The sequence below is a fragment of the Bos grunniens genome, chromosome 15, assembly GCF_055505025.1.
Source record: "Bos grunniens cultivar Pamir isolate PY7600 chromosome 15, Bosgru_T2T1.0, whole genome shotgun sequence".
Taxonomy (NCBI): Eukaryota; Metazoa; Chordata; class Mammalia; order Artiodactyla; family Bovidae; genus Bos; species Bos grunniens.
Window position 1 is genome coordinate 17679572 of NC_141179.1, and position 22653 is coordinate 17702224.

Here is a 22653-nt window from a genome sequence, read left to right on the forward strand (position 1 = left end):
GTTGCTTTGGAGCCATTGAACTCCTCCTTTCGTTTGTATTTTGTTTTCTCATTCAAAACCACATATTTTCAGGCATCATGAATCTTTTCTCGTTCCCTCCTCTTACCTAATATTCAATGTATCAACTTCCCATCTGACTTAAAGACATCATGGATGTCTTTCTCCCTCTGATCCAGCATGACACTTAACCGTACAGGCTTTGAAAACAGCCTGAGTTGACTCCAGATCTACATTTACTACCCTCCCCTAAACCTCAGCCATCTCATCTATAAAATGGATGCAAAATGAGATGAAGATAAAATGTTTCTTTTATTGGCTAGTCCCATTGTTAGTGCTCCGTGAGCATTAGAAAGAGGAGGTGGGGGTTTAGTGGGGGATACAGATGGTGGTGGAGTTGTTGGTATTAATTTTACCGCTACCACTATTGCTACAGAGGGTAGTGTTTGCAGTTCCTTCTAACTGTAGGTGCTAATAGAGGGAATTATTGTTGACCCTGAACCTGAGGTTGCAGTTGTGCTGAGGTTTCAGATGATAAAGATCAGACTGTTTAGTAGAGTCCTGGTATGCTATTGTCCAGTTTTAAAGGCAGAATCTTAAAATGTAGCTATATGTCGTTATTATCTTTGCAGGCCAGACGTTAACTGGTTTGGAGGAACATAGAAAGATAATCTGCCAAATCATCAAGTAACCCTAAGCAACTTATAGAAGAAATGCCTTTTAAGTTATTTTGTAGTTTTTGTTGTTCAGTCGCCAAATCGCGTTGGACTTTTTGTGACCCCATGGACTGGAGCACGCCAGGCTCCTGTTCATTTAGACATTGCTTATTGCACTGATGGCTTTACTTAAGCTTTTTTTTTTAGCAAGAAACTATCAAAGTTCTTCTCCTTTTTTTTTTTTTTTTTTTTAGCTTTTTTTTTTTCTTCTGTTAAGTTGGTAACCAGATCTGCACTGTTTCTAATTATGGTTAAGACCCCATCATTCCACCCCAAATCTACCACAGGAAAGTGTTGTTCCCTGGTTCATTTTTAAAATGTGATAAAGTCAAAAGTTAACAGATATTTATTTTATTTAGATTCCTAAATTAATAGTGCTTATATTATCTAGGATTCTGTCATCTCTTATATCTGCCTAATCAGGACATCCAGGGCTTCCCTGGTGGCTCAGAGGTTAAAGCGTCTGCCTGCAATGTGGGAGGCCTGGGTTCGATCCCTGGGTCGGGAAGATCCCCTGGAGAAGGAAATGGCAACCCACTCCAGTATTCTTGCCTGGAGAATCCCATGGATGGAGGAGCCTGGTGGGCTACAGTCCACGGGGTCACAAAGAGTCAGACACAACTGAGCGAGAGACTTAATCAGGACATCTGCTTTAGAAAGCAGATCCCTAACAGGTGGCATGGAAAGTAAGAAGCAACCTGATTTATTCCACAAGACTCTCCAAAAGGTTTAAGAATTGGCAGCATTAAATATCTCATAAATGAGGGTTAACATAAGACCAAAACTGGCAAGTTTGCTTGAAAATATGTTAAGAATCTCTTAGAGGCCTAAATCCCATTTTCCAAGAGACAGCTTCTGTCCTGACGCCTCCTCAGCAAAGGCTGGTTACTTTCCAGAGAGAGAAAAAGAAAGGGTTTCTGGTCTTATGAGAATCAGGTACAGCTAATGGCAAACCATACTGAAAGTGATGATGAAGACTGAGACCCAGGCTCCTTCTCCTACCCGGTTCCTATCACTTTGGCAGCCAGTCAAGAGATTGACAAAGGCCTTCTCTGAACTCTGAACATCTCAAGAGAAAATAGCTGAAAACGCTGACCTCTGGGTCTGCCCCGTGAAACAGCCTAGCCATATCACTCTACAGTCATGCTCACTATCAGCAAAACCTACTTAGTGCTTAGCACTTCCAATTAACTTTTACTCCAATTGGCTTTTTATTTAGTAAAATACACTGCAGAGAGCCAAATTATTATCAGATGTTTGAGTGAGATGCTTAAAAACATGTCCTTAAATTCTTTGACACTTCTTCTGTTAAAAAGTAGGGTTTTTGTGTTCCTGTCATCCCAGCCCAATTGGGCTGACCAGTTGGTTGACCAGTAGAATAAGCAGAATTCATTCTATGTGACTTCTAGGGCTACATTAGGAAAGGCTTTCATTTGTGGGTAAAGAATATGTGGTACATATATACAATGGAATGCAGTACTACTCAGCCATAAAAAAAGAATGAAATAATGCCATTTGCAGTAACATGAATGCAACTAGAGATTATAATACTAAGTGAAGTAAGTCAGAAAGAGAAAGACAAATACCATATGATATCACTTATATGTAGAGTCTAAATTATGACACAAACGAACCTCTCTATGAAACAAAAACAACCCAGGGATGTAGAGAACAGATTAGTGGTTGCCAAGGAACAGCAGATTGGGGAAGGGATGGAATGAGGTTGGAGTTAGCAGACGCAACTCCAACAAGATAAACAACAAGGTCTTACTGTATATCCTAGGGAACTATATTCAGTATCCTATGATAAACCATAATGGAAAAGAATATTATAAAGAATGTGTATATATGTGTAACTGAGTCACTTTACTATGCAGAAGAAATTAACAAAACATTGTAACACAACTATATATCAATAAAATAATATTTTTAAAGAAAAAAAGTTTTGATCTGGAGATCAGGGATTGAGCTGCCTTTGGAAGCATGAACCACCATTTAAGGGATCTGATTCCTTTGTGTTGTGAGGAAATCCAGGACATACAGAGGAGCCATATGTAGTAATCGAGACTGACAGCCTCAGAGGAGGTCCCAGTGGATAGTCAGCATCCACTAGACATGTGAGTGAATATGCCTCCAAATGATTCCTGCCACCAGCTGTCAAGTCACCACCCCCAACCTTCAGATCTTCCCATTTGAGACTCCAGGCATTGTGGATCCATCCCTCTTATCAGTCAGTCAGTTCAGTTGCTCAGTCATGTCCAACTCTTTGTGACCCTGTGGACCCTTTGAGAGCCCATGGACTTCCCGGTCCATCACTAACTCTCAGAGCACATTAAACTCAAGTCCATTGAATCAATCATACCATCTCATCTTCTATCATCCCCTTCTCCTCCTGCCTTCAATCTTTCCGAGCATTAGAGTCTTTTCCAATAAGTCGGTTCTTTGCCTCAGGTGGCAAAAGTATTGGAGCTTCAGCTTCAGCATCAGTCCTTCCAGTGAATATTCAGGACTGATTTCCTTTAGGATTGACTGGTTTGATCTCTTTGCTGTCCAAGGGACTCTAAAGAGTCTTCTCCAACGCTAGAGTTCAAAAGCATCAATTCTTTGGCACTCAGCTTGCTTTATGGTCCAACTCTCACATCTATACATGACTAGTGGAAAAACCAGAGCTTTAACTAGACAGAACTTTGTTGGTAAAGTAATGTCTTTGCTTTTTAATATACTGTCTAGTTTGGTCATGGCTTTTCTTCCAGGGACCAAGTGTCATTTAATTTCATGGCTACAGTCACCATCTGCAGTGATTTTGGAACCTAAGAAAATAAAGTCTGTCACTATTTACACTCCCATCTATTTGCCATAAAGTGTTGGGACCGGATGCCATGATCTTCATTTTTTGAATGCTGAGTTTTAAGCTAGCTTTTTCACTCTCCTCTTTCACTTTCATCAAGAGGCCCTCTAGTTCCTCTTCACTTTCTGCCATAAGAGTGGTATCATCTGCATATCTGAGGTTATTGATATTTCTCCTGGCAGTCTTAATACCAACTTGTGCTTCATCCAGTCCGGCACTTCACATGGTGTACTCTGAATATAAGTTAAATAAGCAAGGTGAGAATATAGAGCCTTGACGTACTCCTTTCCCTATTTGGAACCAGTCTGTTGTTCCATGTCCGGTTCTAACTGTTGCTTCTTGACCTGCATACAGATTTCTCAGGAGGCAGATAAGGTGGTCTGGTATTCCCATCTCTTGAAGAATTTTCCACAATTTGTTGTGATCCACACAGTCAAAGGCTATAGCACAGTCAATGAAGCAGAAATCACGTTTAGAATCCCTCTTATGCCCTTTCCTAATTCCTGATAACCCATTGAATAAATGAGTATATTAAAATGGTTCTTTTAAGCCACAGAATTTTGGAATAATTTCTCAAGCAGCCCTCTGTTCATTTCAGTTCAGTTGCTCAGTCGTTTGTGACTCTTTACAACAACATGGACTGCAGCACACCAGGCATCCCTGTCTATCACCCAGCTCCCAGAGCTTGCTCAAACTCATGTCCATCGAGTCGGTGATGCCATCCAACCAGCTCATCCTCTGTCGTCCCCTTCTCCTCCTGCCTTCAATCTTTCCCAGCATCAGGGTCTTTTCAAATGAGTCAGTTCTTCACATCAGGTGGCCAGAGTATTGAAGTTTCAGCTTTAGCATCAGTCCTTCCAGTGAACACCCAGGACTGATTTCCTTTAGGATGGACTGGTTGGATCTCCTTGCAGCCCAAGGGACTCTCAAGAGTCTTCCCCAATACCACAATTCAAAAGCATCAATTCTTCAGCACTCAGCTTTCTTTATAGTCCAATTCTCACATGCATAATGACTACTGGAAAAATTATAGCTTTGGCTAGACAGATCTTTGTCACCAAAGTAATGTCTCTGGTTTTTAATATGCTATCTAGGTTGGTCATAGCTTTCTTCCAAGGAGCAATCATCTTCTAATTTTATGGCTGTGGAGCCCCCCCAAAATAAAGTCTGTTACTGTTTCCACTGTTTCCCCATCTATTTGCCATGAAGTGATGGGACCAGATACCATGATCTTTGTTTTTTGAATGCTGAGTTTTAAGCCAGCTTTTTCACTCTCCTCTTTCACTTTCATCAAGAGACTCTTTAGTTCCTCTGTGCTTTCTGCCATAAAAGGGTGGGGTCATCTGCGTATCTGAGGTTATTGTTATTTCTCCCAGCAGTCTTGATTCCAGCTTGTGATTCATCCAGCTAAGCATTTCACATGATGTATTCTGCATATAAGTTAAATAAGCAGAGTGACAGTATGTCGCCTTAACATACTCCTTTCCCGATTTGAAACCTGTCTTTTTTTCCATTTCTGGTTCTAACTGTTGCTTCTTGACTTGCATACAGATTTCGCAGGAGGCGGGTCAGGTGGTCTAGTAGTCCCACCTCTTGAAGAATTTTCCGCAGTTGTGATCCACACAGTCAAAGGGTTTGGCATAGTCAATAATGCAGACATAGATGTTTTTCTGGAACTCACTTGCTTTTTCCATGATCCAACGGATGTTGACAATTTGATCTCTGGTTCCTCTGCCTTTTCTAAGTCCAGCTTGAACATCTGGAAGTTCATGGTTCACATACTATTGAAGCCTAGCTTAGAGAACTTTGAGCATTACTTTGCTAGTCTATGAGATGAGTGCAACTGTGCAGTTATTTGAACACTCTTTGGCATTGCCTTTCTTTGGGATTGGAATGAAAACTGACCTTTCCAGTCCTGTGGCCACTGCTAAATTTTCAAATTTGCTGGCATGTTGAGTGCAGCCCTAGATAGCAAAAACAGTAAGGAAAGCCTCAAGCATGAAAGAGAGTCTAAAGCAGGCAGAAATAAAGCTGCTCTAAAGAAATAGAAACAAGGCAGAGAGAAGAAAACTTTAAAAATGTGTATCATTACTGTCCCCAGGAGATAAGAGCATAATTGCTACTATGAAACACGAACAAGGTGCCATAGAATGAGCACTCAGAGAACAAAAGAGTACTCTTAGAAATTAAAAATCAGATTACATAAATGAAACCTTGAGGGAGAATTAGAAGATAAAGCTGGAAACTCTTCCAGAAAGTAGAACAAGAAATATAGATGGGAAACAGAAAAGAAAGATTTGAAAGGACCATTCTTAGACATCTATAATAGAAGGGCTAGAAAAAGAACAGTGAAACTAAGGGGAATGAATCAAAGTAATACATCAAGAAAAATATTCACAACTGAAGGATGACTTTCATATTTCAGCTAGTAAGAACTAGCATAATAGATTAAAATGGATTCACACTCAGGTCCATATCATTGTGAAATTTTATGACTTAGGGAAGAAATGATTCTAAATATTTCCAAGTCTGTCACATAAAGAATTGAGAATTAAGATGGCATTGAACTTCTCAACAGCAACATTTTATTCTAGAAGATGGTAGAATAACGTCTTCAAACATTTGAGAATGTTATTTAAAATCTAAGGGAATATAGTTTCCGATTTAGAATTCTATAACCAGTCTAACTTACTAGTTAAGTGTGGGAATAAAATAAACACATTTTTTAAATACAAGGTCTTAAACATTTTACTTTTTTGTATCTTTATAAGAAAGTTCTTAAAGGATGTATTTCCAGGAAATAAGAGAGTAATCCTTACAGGAATAAGTGGGGTCCAGAAAGCAGGAGATCTATAAAGAAAGAGAAGAGAATCTTCAAAATGAAGGAAGTAAAAAAATCAAGCAATGGAAAATATGTTATTTAGAGATATGGAAGTCAGTAATCAAAGAATCAACTGAATGAATTGAAATGTTTATTTAAAGAAGCAGGAATTAGGATAGGAAGGGTTTCTGGGGTTTTGTTTGTGTTTTGTAACAAAACTTCTAAACTATTTGACTCTATGTATAGTTTGACGCTCATCATCATTAATTGGGCTTCCCTTGTGGCTCAGCTGGTAAAGAATCCACCTGCAGGGCAGGAGACCTGGGTTCGATCCCTGGGTTGGGAAGATCCCCTGGAGAAGGAAAAGGCTACCCACTCCAGTATTCTGGCCTGGAGAATTCCATGGACTGTATAGCCCTTGGGGTCTCAAAGAGTTGGACACAACTGAGTGACTTTCACTTTCACTTTCATCATTAATTATTGGGGCTTCCCTGGTGGTTCAGTGGTAAAGAATCTGCCTGCAAATGCAGGAAGTTAGATCCCTGGAGTGGGAAGATACTCTGGAGGAGGAAATGGCAACCCACTCCAGTATTCTTGCCTGGGAAATCCCATGGACAGAGGAGCCTGGCGGGCTAGTCCACATGGTTGAAAAAGAGTTGGACATGACTTAGCGACTAAACAACAGCATCACTAATTATTAGAGAAATATAAATCAAAACTACAATAAGATTTCACCTCACTCTGGTCAGAATGGCCATCATAAAAAAATCTACAAATAATAAATGCTGGAGCGGGCATGGAACAAAAGGAACCCTCCTACACTGTTGGTGAGAATGTAAGTTGATACAGCTACTATGGAGAACAGTGTAGACATTCCTTAAAAAAAAAAAAAAAATAGAACTGCAATCCCATTCTTGGGCATATATCCAGAGAAGACTATAATTCAAAAGGTTACATGCACGCCATGTTCATTGCAGCATTATTTACAGTAGCCAAGGAATGGAAGCAACCTAAATGTCCATCAACAGATGAATGGATAAAGAAGATATGATATAGACAGATGGATAGATACACACACACACAATGCAGTATTACTCAGACATAAAAAAAGAATGAAATAATGCCAATTATAGCAGCATGGATGGACCTTGAGATTATCCTACTAAATGAAGTTAACCAGGCAAAGACAAATATCATATGATATAGCTTTTATGTGAAATCTGAAAAAAATACAAATGAACTTAGTAACAACAACAAAAAAGATAGACTGACCCACAGCAGTGGAAGACAAACTATGGCTACCAAAGGGGAAAGGTGGGGAGGTTAAATTAGGAGGTTGGGATTTACTTATACACACTATACATAAAATAGATAACTAAGAAGGACCTATTGTATAGCACAAAAGTATACTGACTATGTTGTAATAACCAAAAAGGGAAAGAATATGAAAAAGAATAGGTATATATATGTATAACTGAATTATTTTGCTGTACACCTGAAACTAATAACAACATTGTAAATCAGCTGTACATCAATAAGTTCATTGACTATTCTAAAGCTTTTGACTGTGGATCACACAAACTGTGGAGAATTCATCAGAGATTGGAATACCAGACCATCTTACCTGCCTCCTGAAAAACCTGTATGTAGGTCAAGAAGCAACAGTTAAAACTGGACAGGGAACAATGGACTGGTTCCCAATTGGCAAAGGAGTAGGTCAAGGCTGCATATTGATATTGTCACCCTGCTTATTTAACTTCGGTGCAGAGTACACCGTGCAAAATGCCAGGCTGGAAGACTCACAAGCTGAGATCAAGATTGCCAGGAGAATTATCGACAACCTCAGATATGCAGATGATTCCACTCTAATGACAGAAAGTGAAGAGGAACTAAAAAGAGTCTCTTGATGAGGGTGAAAGAGGAGAGTGAAAAAACTGGCTTGAGACTCAACATGAAAAAAACTAAGATCATGGCATTTGGTCCCATCATTTCATGTAAATAGATGGGGAAAAAGTGGAAACAGGGCAGATTTTATCTTCTTGAGCTGTAAAATCACTGCAGATGGTGACTGTAGCCACAAAATTAAAAGATGCTTGCTCCTTGGAAGAAAAGCAATGTCAAACCTAGACAGTGTATTAAAAAGCAGAGACATCACTTTGCCGACAAAGATCCATAGAGTCAAAGCTGTGACTTTGCCAGTAGACATATATGGATGTGAGAATTGGACCATAAAGAAAACTGCCAAAAAAATTGATGCTTTTGAATTGTGGTGCTGGAGAAAAAGACTCTTGAGAGTCCGTTAGACACCAAGGAGATCATACCAGTCAATCCTAAAGGAAACGAATTCTGAATATTCATAAGGACTGATGCTAAAGCTGAAGCTCCAGTACTTTGACCACCTATGTGAAGAGCCAATTCACTGGAAAAGACGCTGATGCTGGGAAAGATTGAGAGTAGGAGGAGAAGGGCAACAGAGGATGAGATGGTTGGATAGTATCAGAACTGAGTAGACATGAATTTATGCAGACTCTGGGAGATAGTGAAGGACAGGGAAGCATGGCATGCTACAGTCCATGGGGTCACAGAGAGTCAGACACAACTTAGCAACTGAACAGCAAAAACATGTATAACTTGAATAAAAAAGCAAATTTTAAAATACTTAAATTTTCATGACTTATTAATGGAAAGTGAAAGTCTCTTGTATTTGTGATTACAGCTCTTACTTTGACAACTAGGTGATTATATTTACTCCTATAATAGAGGGACTAGGCCTCTTTAGAAGAAGCTAACTGCCCTGGATTTTTTATTCCTCTATCAAACGTAATCCGTTCTGCACATCTCCTCTGTAATATTCTTGCAGTTACCTGTGTCCTTAGGTATGTTTTTGTTGTGTACTAATCAAATGCAGTGAAGCAAAACCAGGACACACTCAGGCAACAACAAATTTGCTGCAGTCCTGGGTTGGAAAGGCAAGTTTGTATTCCGAACAGGCATTTCATCTAGGTGAACGAATATATAAGAGCTCTGTTACTTTGACTTTACAGTATTACTCAGTGAGCACTGACTGCGCTGCCACGTCAATGTGCTATGAGAATTACATTTGATCTAAAGCTCCACTGAACGTGCAGCTGCATTGAAATGAAATGAGATTAGGTGTAGTGAGCAGAAGGAAGTACAATGGCCACAAGAGAAAAAAGAATTAGCTTTTCTTTGACCTTCAAAAGAAGGAACTATACACAGGAATAATAACCAGAAGAAGTGAATCCACTGGAAAAGGCAGTTTATTTCATGTCCTAGCTTCCAGCCATAATTGTGTGATTGTACACCATTCAGGTATCTGTTTAAACCTGCTGTCCTCATCTGTAAAATTTAGACTTATCTGCATTTCCTATTCTATAAAGCTGTTGTAAGAATTAAATAAGACTGTAAGCAATAAAACTCTAAGCAATTAAAAAAGAGACTGGCTTCTCTTTCCTTCCTCTGCTCTCCATGTCATTATGTTAGCTTCCTTAGCTAACAAATCATTATCTGAAATGTTCTGCCTTGGTCCCTCTCCAAAAAACTGAGAGTTGGGGAGCATGGAGCTCTACCTTATCCTTGTATCTGTTACATGTTTGTTAATTAGCAGATGAGCCAATTGGTCAGTAAGCCAAATGGATTTGTGAACACTCTGTAATGTTATACAAATGAGTGAAGTTTTGTGATTATGATATGTACCCTGGAAGCCACGCCACCATTTTCACATTTTGATTAGAATAATGTTACAGTGTCTAATTATTTTTCTGATGTGATAGAGAAAGAGTCTCAGGGAATCGGTTTTCAAGATTTACAGCTTGACTTTTGTAGCCTTGAGAGGGAGGAGAATGGTGTTAGATTATTAAAAAACCCCTCCACCTTCAACTCTTATTCTAGTCATTTAAACCTTTCAAAATGTTTTCCTATAGTTGCGTGTAAGGTAGAAAAATGGTGAAACCAAATGGATTTGTATTCTTCTAAAACCCCTGTGCCGTCTTAGATAACATTCAGAGTGAGTGAAATTCACACTGTGGAAAATGAATTCCTCATTAAAGAATTTTTCACAGTGCCTGTTTATTGTCAACAGTGGTAAATAAAGCAAAGCTAGGGGAGGCAATGGTATTCAGTTGAGCTATTTTAAATCCTGAAAGATGATGCTGTGAAAGTGCTGAACTTAATATGCCAGCAAATTTGGAAAACTCAGCAGTGGCCACAGGACTGGAAAAGGTCAGTTTTCATTCCAATCCCAAAGAAAGGCAATGCCAAAGAGTGTTCAAACTACTGCACAATTGCACTCATCTCACAGGCTAGCAAAGTAATGCTCAAAGTTCTCCAAACTAGGCTTCAATAATATATGAACCATGAACTTCCAGATGTTCAAGCTGGACTTAGAAAAGGCAGAGGAACCAGAAATCAAATTGCCAACATCTGTTGGAACATCAAAAAAGCAAGAGAGTTCCAGAAAATCATCTACTTCTGCTTTATTGACTATGCCAAAGCCTTTGACTGTGTGGATCACAACAAACTGGAAAATTCTTCAAGAGATGGGACTACCAGACCACCTGACCTGCCTCCTGAAAAATCTGTATGCAGATCAAGAAGCAACAGTTAGAACTGGACATGGAACAACAGACTGGTTCCAAATAGGGAAAGGAGTATGTCAAGGCTGTATATTGTCACCCTGCTTATTTAATTTATATGCAGAGTACATCAGCCAAAATGCTGGACTGGATGAAGCACAAGCTGGAATCAAGATAGCCAGGAGAAATATCAATAACCTCAGATATGCAGAGGACACCACCCTTAAGGCAGAAAGTGAAGAAGAACTAAAGAGCCTCTTGATGAAAGTGAAAGAGGAGAGTGAAAAAGTTGGCTTAAAGCTCAACATTCAGAAAACTAAGATCATGGCATCTGGTCCCATCACTCCATGGCCAATAGATGGGGAAACAATGGAAGCAGTGACAGACTTTATTTTTTGGACTCCAAAATCACTGCAGATGGTGACTGCAGCCATGAAATTAAAAGACACTTGCTCCTTGGAAGAAAAGCTATGACCAACCTAGACTGCATATTAAAAAACAGAGACATTACTTTGCCGACAAAGGTCTGTCTAGTCAAAGCTCTGGTTTTTCCACTAGTCATGTATAGATGTGAGAGTTGGACTGTGAAGAAAGCTGAGCGCCGAAGAATTGATGCTTCTCAACTGTGGTGTTGGAGAAGACTCTTGAGAGTCCCTTGGGCTGCAAGGAGATCAAACCAGTCAGTTCTAAAGGAAATCAGTCCTGAATATTCAATGGAAGGACTGATGCTGAAGCTAAAACTCCAATACTTTGGCCACCTGATGTGAAGAACTGACTCATTGGAAAAGACCCTGATGCTGGGAAAGATTGAAGGCAGGAGGAAAAGGGGATGACAGAGGATGAGCTGGTTGGATGGCATCACTGACTCAATGGACATGAGTTTGAGCAAGCTCCAGGAGTTGGTGATGGACAGGGAAGTCTGGCGTACTGCAATTCATGGGGTCGCAAAGAGTTGGATACTACTGAGTAACTGAACTGAACTGATTCACCTTTCAGTTTTAAATGTGGTAGAAGGAGGTCACAGTTGGGAAGCAGAATACAGTAAGTAAGTTCTCATGTCAAATACTTAGCATTTATTCCAAAATGTCCCCAATCTAGACAACGTTTTTGAGACAAAAAGATTTGAATATGAAATTATGGTTCAAAGCAAAAGTGTCTTATTAACAATTTCATGTAGTTTAATGACCAGTCTGTATTGTTCAGAGTTGATTTATAGTTTTCATTGTCTCATAATTGTCAAAATGCAATTGCTTGACTTGTCAGGGTAATTTAAAACTTGATTCAAATCAAATTTCAAGAGAAAAAAAGCTGAGTGGAGTACTTTTGAAAAATCAGACCATTATGTTAATTTAACTAGGAGGGGAAGAATGAAGTAGTTACTGTCTACCTTTCAGAATATGTTCCAGATGTTATTCATATTCTAGAAATGGCAGAATTGATTTTTTCCAGTATTCTTGCCTGGGAATCCCAGGGACAGAGGAACCTGGTGGGCTGCCGTCTCATGGGGTCACACAGAGTCCAACACAACTGAAGCGACTTAGCAGCAGCTCTAGAAGAGTGAGAATAATTCTGGGACCAAGTGCAAAAATCTTGTAGATTGGTAGCTTCTACTTGCACTAGTTTTAAAGAATAATTTTTAACACTAGTATTTATTGCATTTGCACTCTATAGTTGCTGATACTTGGTTTGACATCTCTTTCAGCATTCAGGGTGATTTTGAATAAGATTAAGGATTTTTTTTTTCCTCTTGCATTCTTGTCACTTATCTCTAACAGGTTATCTGATGCACGAGTTTCATAAGTTTTGGATTGAAGAGGACCCTATGGACATAATGGAATTTAATCGTGTGCGAGAGAAATTCCGCAAGAGGATCATAAAACAGCTGCAGAATCCAGACATGGCATTGTGCCCGCACTTTGCTGCCTCAGAAGGTTTAATCAACATGTAGTCACCCACACTTGTTTCAATGGATAGCCCGGAACACTGCCTCATTATTGTGTTAGATCTCTGCTTAGGTCCTGGCTCATGCACTGAATGCACTCAGTGATTGTATGCATGCCTTTTGTTACAGTGTTTTCATATCTTGGTCATAATTACCAGATCCCCAGATACCACCATGTCTGGAGTATCTGTCCTCCAGTGACTGCTCATATTGTGGCATCATGCAGTGTTACATCTTGCCTTGACACCCAGTATGGAGAGAGTTTTCTATTTTTTTAAATTGTCTTCCTCTCACTCATAATTTAGCATTGAAGAATTGTATTTCTCTAGCTGTATTTTATATGTAAAAGATTTAGCTGAATTTTGTTCTGTGAAAGCCTTTTAATTTATTGGTATGTTTTGTGACTACAGCTGCTAGCTCTTCAGACCAGGTTCATGCTTGGACCTCATTCCAATAAAGTATAAGACTTTAAACTGATACAAACAGACACATGATAAGATAAATCATTATTACAAACACCCCTGCACTTCATGAAAATGTAACAAGGCTTACAAGAAGCAAATTTAGGTAGGTGTTGTTTTTGTCTGAAGTACTACAGAATTATATTGTAATTTACCCCCAGTTGTAATTGTGGCATTGTCATCTGGACATCATATTATTTTATTCTCATAATTTTACTGGCTTGGATGCCTAAATATGTTTATGATGCTTCAGCCTCAGAAAAGAAGTATGCATACTGCAAATGCTGCAAAAGCTTTTTCACTGCCTGCCTCTTACTGAACTCAGAGTTAAACCCAGGCCCTGTTGTGATCCAAGCATCTTTGCTTGGGGCACTGAGTGCTGGCTGGTTTGTTGTCTATGTCAAAAAGTAATATTAAAAAAATTTTTTGCAAGAAAATGTGTTGCAAGAGAAGAACCTGACTTATGAAACTAATGGCCCTGTCTTTTATCAATGGAAGAAGTAAATTGCTTGGCAGGGGAACAAAATCAAATCATTTCGAAACTGCTTAAAGTCATTTTAAAAACCATGATTTAGTTCAGAGTTATGATTATAGTCTGTTGAATAGTATTTACCATGGCATTTCATCCCCATGGTATTTTATACCTTCTGACTATCAATTTTAGTATTATTAGACGTTTGTGTAATCATTTGCTTATTTAAGTGAATTTTGAGTACGGCCTAACTCAGTTATGAATAAATTACATGTCATTCTACTATAATGTATAGTGGATTTCATTTTAATATTTTTGTGTTTGTACACCTTCTGAATATGCAAATATGCGGGTGGGTAGAATGTCAAAGACTGACAACCTGGAGCTAAATATAAATCATGAGTAACCAGGTATGAATTACAGTGTGTTATGTCTGAGAGATTGCTTTTATTTAACTAACCTTGAGGCCTGATGTTGCTTTAATGAATGAATAAGATCCAGCTTTTTCTTTGCAACTTCCTTTAAAGCCCAATTTCTCTACTGTTAGCTGATATAGAAGATATTAAGGTGCCTGTTGTTTCCAGTCCATTCCAGCTCCTCTAGGATTTTGCTGTCCTTTCCCTTTCAGCTGTGTGCCAGGTGGCAGGATTTTGCACTGCATCTTACATACCTTTGTGCCTTTTCTTAGAATGGGGAAAGGAAGGAGTTGATTTAATGCATGAATAGTGACAGGAATATATATTCCTCTTCAGAATAAGTGAGAATTTGTAAACCTGGTAAATGACCTGTTTTGGGAGCCCTGAGTTTCCACCACAGCTGACACTGTTATATATGAAGGTGTTATTCTATTTCACGCCTTTGTAAGCCACATATATGCATTGTCTCTTCCTATCCAGTATAGTCATGTGCCACTAATATGGTTTGATAACGTATCGTATTTAACCAGCTCATGTCTCTTCTGTAAGGCAGAGATCAGTTCAGTCGATCAATCGTGTGTAACTCTTTGCAAGCTTGCAGCATGCCAGGCTTCCCTGTTGGAGAAGGAAATGGCAGCCTACTCTAGTATTCTTGCCTGGAAAATCCCATGGATGGAGGAGCCTGGTAGGCGGCAGTCCATGGGGTCGCTAAGAGTCAGATACAACTGAGCGACTTCACTTTCACTTTCATGCATTGGAGAAGGAAATGGCAACCCACTCCAGTGTTCTTGCCTGGAGAATCCCAGGGACGGGGGAGCCTGGTGGGCTGCCATCTGTGGCACAGAGTCGGACATGACTGAAGTGACTTAGCAGTAGCAGCAGGCTTCCCTGTCTATCACCAACTCCCAGAGCTTGCTGAAACTTCTGTCCATCAAATCAGTGATGCCGTCCAACCAGCTCATCCTCTGTCATGCCCTTCTCCTCCTGCCTTCAATCATTCCCTGCATCAGGGGCCTTTTCCAATGAGTTAGTTCTTGTATCAGGTAGCCAAATTATTGGAGTTTCAGCTTCAGCATCAGTCCTTCCAATGAATATTCAGGACTGATTTCCTTTAGGATTGACTGCTTTGATCTCCTTGCAGTCCAAAGGACTCTCAAGAGTCTTCTCCAACACCACAGTTCAGAAGCATCAATTCTTTGGTGCTCAGTTTTCTTTATAGTTCAACTCTCAAATCCATATATGACTACTGGAAAAACCATAGCTTTGACTAGACAGACCTTTGTCTTTGCTTTTGAATATACTGTCTAGGTTGGTCATAACTTTTCTTCCAAGGAGCACGCATCTTTTAATTTCATGGCTGCAGTCACCATCTGCAGTGATTTTGGAGCCCAAGAAAATTAAGTCTGTCACTGTTTCCATTGTTTCCCCATCTATTGGCCATGAAGTGATGGAACCAGATCCCATGATCTTAGTTTTCTGAATGTTGAGTTTTAAGCCAACTTTTTCACTCTCCTCTTTCACTTTCATCAAGAGGTTCTTTAGTTCCTCTTTGCTTTCTGCCATAGGGTTGGTATCATCTGCATATCTGAGGTTACTGACACTTCTTCCAGCAATTTTTATTCCAGCTTGTGCTTCATCCAACCTGGCATTTCACGTGACGTACTCTGCATATAAGTTAAATAAGCAGGGTGACAATATACAGCCTCAACGTACTCCTTTCCGTATTTGGAACCAGTCTGTTGTTCCATGTCCAGTTCTAACTGTTGCTTCTTGACCTGAATACAGATTTCTCAGAAGGAAGATAAGGTGGTCTGGTATTCTCATCTCTTGAATACTTTTCCACAGTTTGTTGTGATCTACACAGTCAAAGGCTTTGGTGTAGTCAATAAAGCAGAAGTAAATGTTTTTCTGGAACTCTCTTACTTTTTCAGTGATCCAACAGATGTTGGCAATTTGATCTCTGGTTCCTCTGCCTTTTCTAAGTCCAGCTTGAACATCTGGAAATTCATGGTTCACATACTGTTGAAGCTTAGCTTGGAGAATTTTGAGCATTTCTTTGCTAGCATGTGAGATGAGAGCAATTGTGTAGTAGTTTGAACACTCTTTGGCATTGCCTTTCTTTGGGATTGGAATGAAAACTGATCTTTTCCAGTCCTGTGGCCACTGCTGAGTTTTCCAAATTTGCTGGCATATTGAGTGCAGCACTTTTACAGCATCATCTTTTAGGATTTGAAAGAGCTCAACTGGTATTCTATCACTTCCACTAGCTTCGTTCGTAGTGATGCTTCTTAAGGCCCACTTGATTTCACACTCCAGGTTGTCTGGCTCTAGGTGAGTGATTACACCATCGTGGTTATCTGGGTCATTAAGATCTTTTTTGTATAGTTCTTCTGTGTATTCTTGCCACCTCTGCTTAATATCCTGTTTCTGTTAGGTCCATACCATTTCTGTCCTTTATTGTGCCCATCTTTGCATGAAATGTTCTCTTTGTACCTCTAATTTTCTTGAAGAGATCTCTAGTCTTTCCCATTCTATTGTTTTCCTCTATTTCTTTGCACTGATCACTGAGGAAGGCTTTCTTATCTCTCCTTGCTGTTCTTTGGAACTCTGCATTCAGATGTATATATCTTTCCTTTTCTCCTTTGCCTTTAGCTTCTCTTCTTTTCTCAGCTATTTGTAAGGCCTCCACAAACAATAGTTTTGCCTTTTTACATTTCTTTTTCTTGGGGATGGTCTTGATCACTGCCTCCTATACAGTGTCACGAACCTCCATTCATAGTTCATCAGGCACTCTGTCTATCAAATCAGGCAGAGATGGTTGATGGTAACAAAGCTAGGAGCTTTCCCTCCCAGCTCCTTGGATTTCTCTCTGTTGTTTCTTAACACGACTACACAATTTTAGGATGAACAGACTCTGCCAACTCCTTCTAGTTCTGATTATTATTAGATTTCTTGTTCACACCTCTTTGTGAAAGATGTATTCTATCCTGTCATATGAAGTGAGGTGTGAAAAAAAAAGGGGAGAAACTTTCAAAGGCATATTTTAAAGTGGGATGTCGCTATGTGTTTTTCCCTTGAACATTTTTAGCTTGCTTATAGTTACTTCACTGAACAAGGGTCAACCACTTAAAATGTAAATTAGGTAGCATGCCCTTACCAGGTTTTTCAAAACACTACTTGCTATGATAAAAAACAGTTTGCCCAAGAAAGAAAACTTTTTGAAGCACCATTTCTGAAAATTGTGACTTCAATCTGATTTTCCTTCTCACAGTTCTTGTTATTGTAGTGAAAAAAAATATTTTTTGCTTGGTGACCCACCATCGTTACTCTTTGAATTGAAGCTTAAATATATACTAGACCTGAAAAAAAGGTCTGAAAGATACATCTTCCAAACCAGGTACTTCTGAGAGAAAAAGAGGATGTTGTTAATTTCTTTAGGACAGTAGGGTGAACTGGGACAATTTGAGGAAACTGAGATATTAGGTGAGAGACAAAGAGACAGACACAAGTAGGAATCATCCTACTCATCCAAGCAGACAAATGCAAACTAATTTCACTTTCTAACCTCTGGCAGGAAAAATACATCATAGGGACATAGACATTTTGATATCTAATATACTACCCCCAAATCTTAAGACACATCAGAGATAAGGGCTTGGTCTGAACTGAAAGGTGGGCTTATAGCAGGTCAGCAATGGGGAAACAAAGTCCAGCAACCAAACTTCATGGTGACAAACTATCCTGATCCATAAACACAGAGGGCCAGATCATACTGAACAGGAATGAGGAGGGAACCTCCTCCAGGATTGGTGGAATGTAGAGCTAGGGAATGGGAGGTGGAGGGAAGAAAAAAGAGGCAGAAAGGAAAAGTGCCAGCCAAGCCCAGAGCCACATCCAGGAAACTGAGCCATAGTGACACACGCTTCATCAACGCAATGCCTCTGACTTTTCAGGGAGCCTGACAAAAGTGACTGCTCTAATCCAGAAACAAAATGGCAAAAAAGCAGGACAAAGTATAATATCAAGTCCTAGAAGATGAAAGAGATTCTGGTATGGATTCTGTTTCAAGAATTAACATTTAGTTAGGGTTGCTGCCAGATGCCAGGACTGCTAGTCCTTCCCTTACATTATTTCATCTCCTCAACAACATGCAAATTGAGATTATTTGCATGCTTGTTTTTCTAGACAAACAAGATTAGAGAATTTAAAAATATTGCCAGAAGTCTCAAGAGAAAGAAAGTCACAAGGAAGTATTACCTCACACCTGTTGGAATGGTTATTATCAAAAAGGAAAGAAATAGCAAGTGTTGGTAAGGATATGAAGAAAAAGGAATCCCTTGTGTGCTACTGATGGGAATGTAAATTGGTATAACCACTGTGGGAAACAGTATAGTTCAGTTCAGTCGCTCAGTCGTGTCTGACTCTTTGCGAACCCATGAATTGCAGCACACCAGGCCTCCCTGTCCATTACCAGCTCCCAGAGTTCACTCAAACTCACATCCATCAAGTCAGTGATGCCATCCAGCCATCTCATCCTCTGTTGTCCCCTTTTCCTCCTGCCCCCAATCCCTCCCAGCATCAGAGTCTTTTCCAATGAGTCAACTCAGAAACAGTACAGAGGCTCCTAAAAATAGAACTACCCTAGGATCCAGAAATTCCACTTTTGGATATATATCCAAAGGAAATGAAAACACTTAATTCAAAAAGATACATGCACCTCCAGGTTCATTGCAGCATTATTTATAATAGCCACATCATGAGATTAACCTAACTGTCCTTCGATGGATGGATAGGTAAAGAAAACATGATATATTTATAAACACAATGGAATATTATTCAGCCATGGTGAAGAGGGAAATCCTTTCATTCGTAACAACATAGATGGATCTTAAGTCAGACAAAGAAAAACAAATACCATATGATCTCACTTATATGTGAAATCTATTTTTTAAAGCAACTTTTAGATACAAAGAACAGATAGGTAGTTGCCAGAGGCATGATGTATGGGCTGGGCCAAATGTGTGAAGATAGTCAAAAGGTAATAAATGAATAAACAAATAAGTAGCATCACACAGTGGTGATGTGATCTACCTATTGTCAAAAGACAATAGATAGATCATAGATACATAGATGATAGATACAGCATAACAAGATCTTGAACCCAGAGCCTTAAGCGCCGACTTAATCATTATGCTGGCTACCTAGTTGGAATTATTTTCTACTGTCAAGGGTAGATTATAAACATGTAGATTATATACCCCTCCCAAGTTATAATACACTATACATAAATAACATCTCTTGCTCAGATGTCCGTGGGATGAATTCATACTTAACCATACTATCCCTCAGAACTTGCCATATTTTTGGCCAGAATTTCTTCCTTGATACAGAAAGAACAATTCCAACAGGATTATGAGCTCTATCTCCAGATCCTTGCCTCCTCCAAGAGCAAGAGAAGCCTGCATACCTCCTTCTGGCCCTGCAGTGGAAAACCTCAGCAAAGTGCCCTTGCAGGGCCTGACTGCAATATATTCAGGTTAGTAGCTATAAGGCATATCTGTAGAAAAAATAGCTTTACAGAACTTCAAAGATGTGAATTCTTTGTAAATAAAACAATCCTTTTACTTCAAAGATTCTTATGTCCCATGACCTGACATAGCCGCCAGAATGCTACTACTCATAGGCACCTGAACATGTGTGATGTCATCTGTTAACAACCCTGGGATACTTCACAGGGGGTAGGGTTGCAAAAAATAAAATGTTGACTTAGTCCCTTTCTATTATTTTATCTATTATGTACCTAGCATTGTGGCCTGTCTTGCAAAAGAGACTATAGAGGAAAGTTGATGGCCACTAGAAAAGTGTGGCAAAGAGAAGGGAAAGCTGAGATTAAATTTGTAAAACAACAGTTAAACCCCCTCTGTCATGCAAGGTGAATCAAGACAAGGTTAGGGATGAGGGGAACCCTTTCATGGTAGATCACTGCCCACCATACAAGAGCTTGAGTGAATTCCACAGCATCCCAAGACATGAGTTTGGAATAGGCTTTCCTAGGGAAATTTCAAAGCAAGTATTAGTAAGAGAAAAAAAGGTATAAATGATTCCTATTGTCCCAAGGCTACCAGGGCCTGTGTGCTGTGCCAGACACACTGTCAGTCTGGGTCCAGGTGAAGAGCTCCTGCACTCCTCTTCCTCTTCTCTTTGGGGGCAAACCGAAACACACCTCGGCAGAGGAAATGAACTGATAGGTGCATATTGTGGCCAGGCAGTCTGGATCTGGCTGCCAGCTGCTCTATCCCTGCAGACTTTGGGGTCTATGGGATGTTACCGTAAGGAAGGAAATCTCCAGTCCTCAGGGAGGCTGAGCTTGCATGTAGGTCCTTCTGCTGGGAGAAAGAAGAACAGCTGGTTTGTTCCAGAAGCCCAGAGAGAGATTTTGAGTTATTTTTTTGCCAAATCTCATATCACACCCATACAGTTATATTCTAGATGTATTAGCTCTTCTGTGCAAATCGTGTAGCAATTACTGAGAAATAGGAACATCAACAGCCTGAAGTGGTATGATACCAGGAGTTTTGTAATCCACTTTTGGTCAAGTTTTTACTATTTCTGCAGGGTACACTAGGAAAAATCTGCAGGCAGAAGACGCATATTCCAGGTTATGTGCTGCTAGCCTCCTCAGGCTAATGACTTACCCTCTCAAACTTGGCTTACCATCTGTAACAGAAAAATAATAATGGCAGCTCCCTTTCAGAAGATTACTGTAAGAATAAAAATCAAATAAACAAACTATCATTCATTAAAGTGCTTGGGAAGCTCCAAAGTACCAATTAAACACATTGGTAGTAATTACGGTACTAATTATGTCTAATTATGGTTGGCTTTTATCTGTTTGGTTTTTGGCTGTGAGCTTACTCTAACAGAAAATTAAGCTATAAAATTTGTCCTTGTAGCCAGTGTCCCCATTAATTTTATTCAGCAAGCATTTATTGAGAACTTATTTTTGTATCAGGGATTTGCCAACTCTGGGGATCAAATGGAAAAGAATATGGTGCTATTGATCTCATGGAACTCATAGTCTAAATCTACTGCCTTGCTTCTTGCTCTGAAAAATATTGATCTGGTCATTCTTCACTGAAACCTTACATGGTTTAGTCTCAACTGTTAATAGTTTAGAAGTAAATCAAACACGTCCTTTGCTTTCCTTCAATTTACTTTGTCAATATAACTTGACACTGTACCCACCTCTAACAAAAGACTGCATGTTTTGTTGTTATTACCCAGAAGCACAAACAGGAGTTAGTATAGAGAAAGTGGAAAGTTGTTATGGACTGGATATTTGTGTCCTCCCAAATTCCTATGCTGAAATCCTAACCCTCAAGGTGATGGTATTAGGAAGTGGGATCTTTTATCACCTTTAGTGGTAAAACTCATAAATAGGACTAGAGCCCTTATAAAAAAAGACAGGAGAGAGCTTCCTTTCTCTCTCTCTCTCCATACCCTCTCCCTTTCTCTGCTTTTTGAGGGTACAGTGAAAAGATGGCCATCTACTTAGAAGACAGTCCTCACCAGACACTAATGTTGCACCTTGATCTTGACTTTTCAACTTTCAGAGCTGTGAAAAACAAAAGTTTCCTGTTTAAGCCACTCATTCCATAGTATTGTTATAGCAACTCCCCAAAATTAAGACATCAATGTGGATACAGGTCCCAGGCGAATTGCCAGCCCTCCCACCCCAAATGCTTCTTGAGGAGTTTCCCACAGTAGCCAAAGCTGCTGCTGCCCCAGATGCACACACCCACAGATGGCCATTCTCAAAGAGTTTCCTTCTTTCAAGGTGTCAGGCAGGGTGGCTAGCTTCCTACATGCTGGAGAAAACAGTCTTCACTTACTAGCCAAACTCTTCACCTCACTGAAGAGAAACCACCTAATTGCAACTTGGCAGGTAGCTCAGTGGTAAAGAATCTGCCTGCAAATGCAGGAGATGCAAATTTGATCCATGGGTTGAGAAGATCCCCTGGAGAAGTAAATGGCAACCCACTCCAGTATTCTTGCCTGGGAAATCCCATGCACAAAGAAGCCTGGTGGGCTAAGAGTTGGACACAACTTAGCGACTGAATATGCACAACTATCAGAGAAATTATTTGAAGTCTGAACCTAGAATGAACCCAGGAGCTTGAAAACACCAAGAGAATGACAATCAAAATAATGCAACTCTGCTGTGCAAATGTTCTGACCCTATTTAAGAGCATACCAAAACAGAATAGAGCCATTCTTAAATAAACCAAAGACTCTCACACAGATTAACAACAATCTGAATCTTTTTTCATGATTTAGAATAAAGATAGTAAATGTAATTTAGAATACTAGCCAGTTCAAAGAAAG

At 39.6% G+C, this 22653-nt stretch overlaps 1 protein-coding gene across 9 annotated transcripts in view; it reads left to right on the top strand.

The window, feature by feature from the left end:
- ELMOD1 (ELMO domain containing 1) overlaps positions 1–14140 on the top strand; it is an 86131-nt gene extending 71991 nt beyond the window's left edge. For all 9 annotated transcript variants that reach the window (XM_086339031.1, XM_086339029.1, XM_086339023.1 and 6 more), the window contains one exon: positions 12753–14140. In XM_086339031.1, the coding sequence (XP_086195157.1) occupies positions 12753–12925 (173 nt within the window). In that variant the 3' untranslated portion in view covers positions 12926–14140. The remainder of the gene's footprint in view (positions 1–12752) is intronic.
- The last annotated feature ends 8513 nt before the right edge of the window (positions 14141–22653 follow it).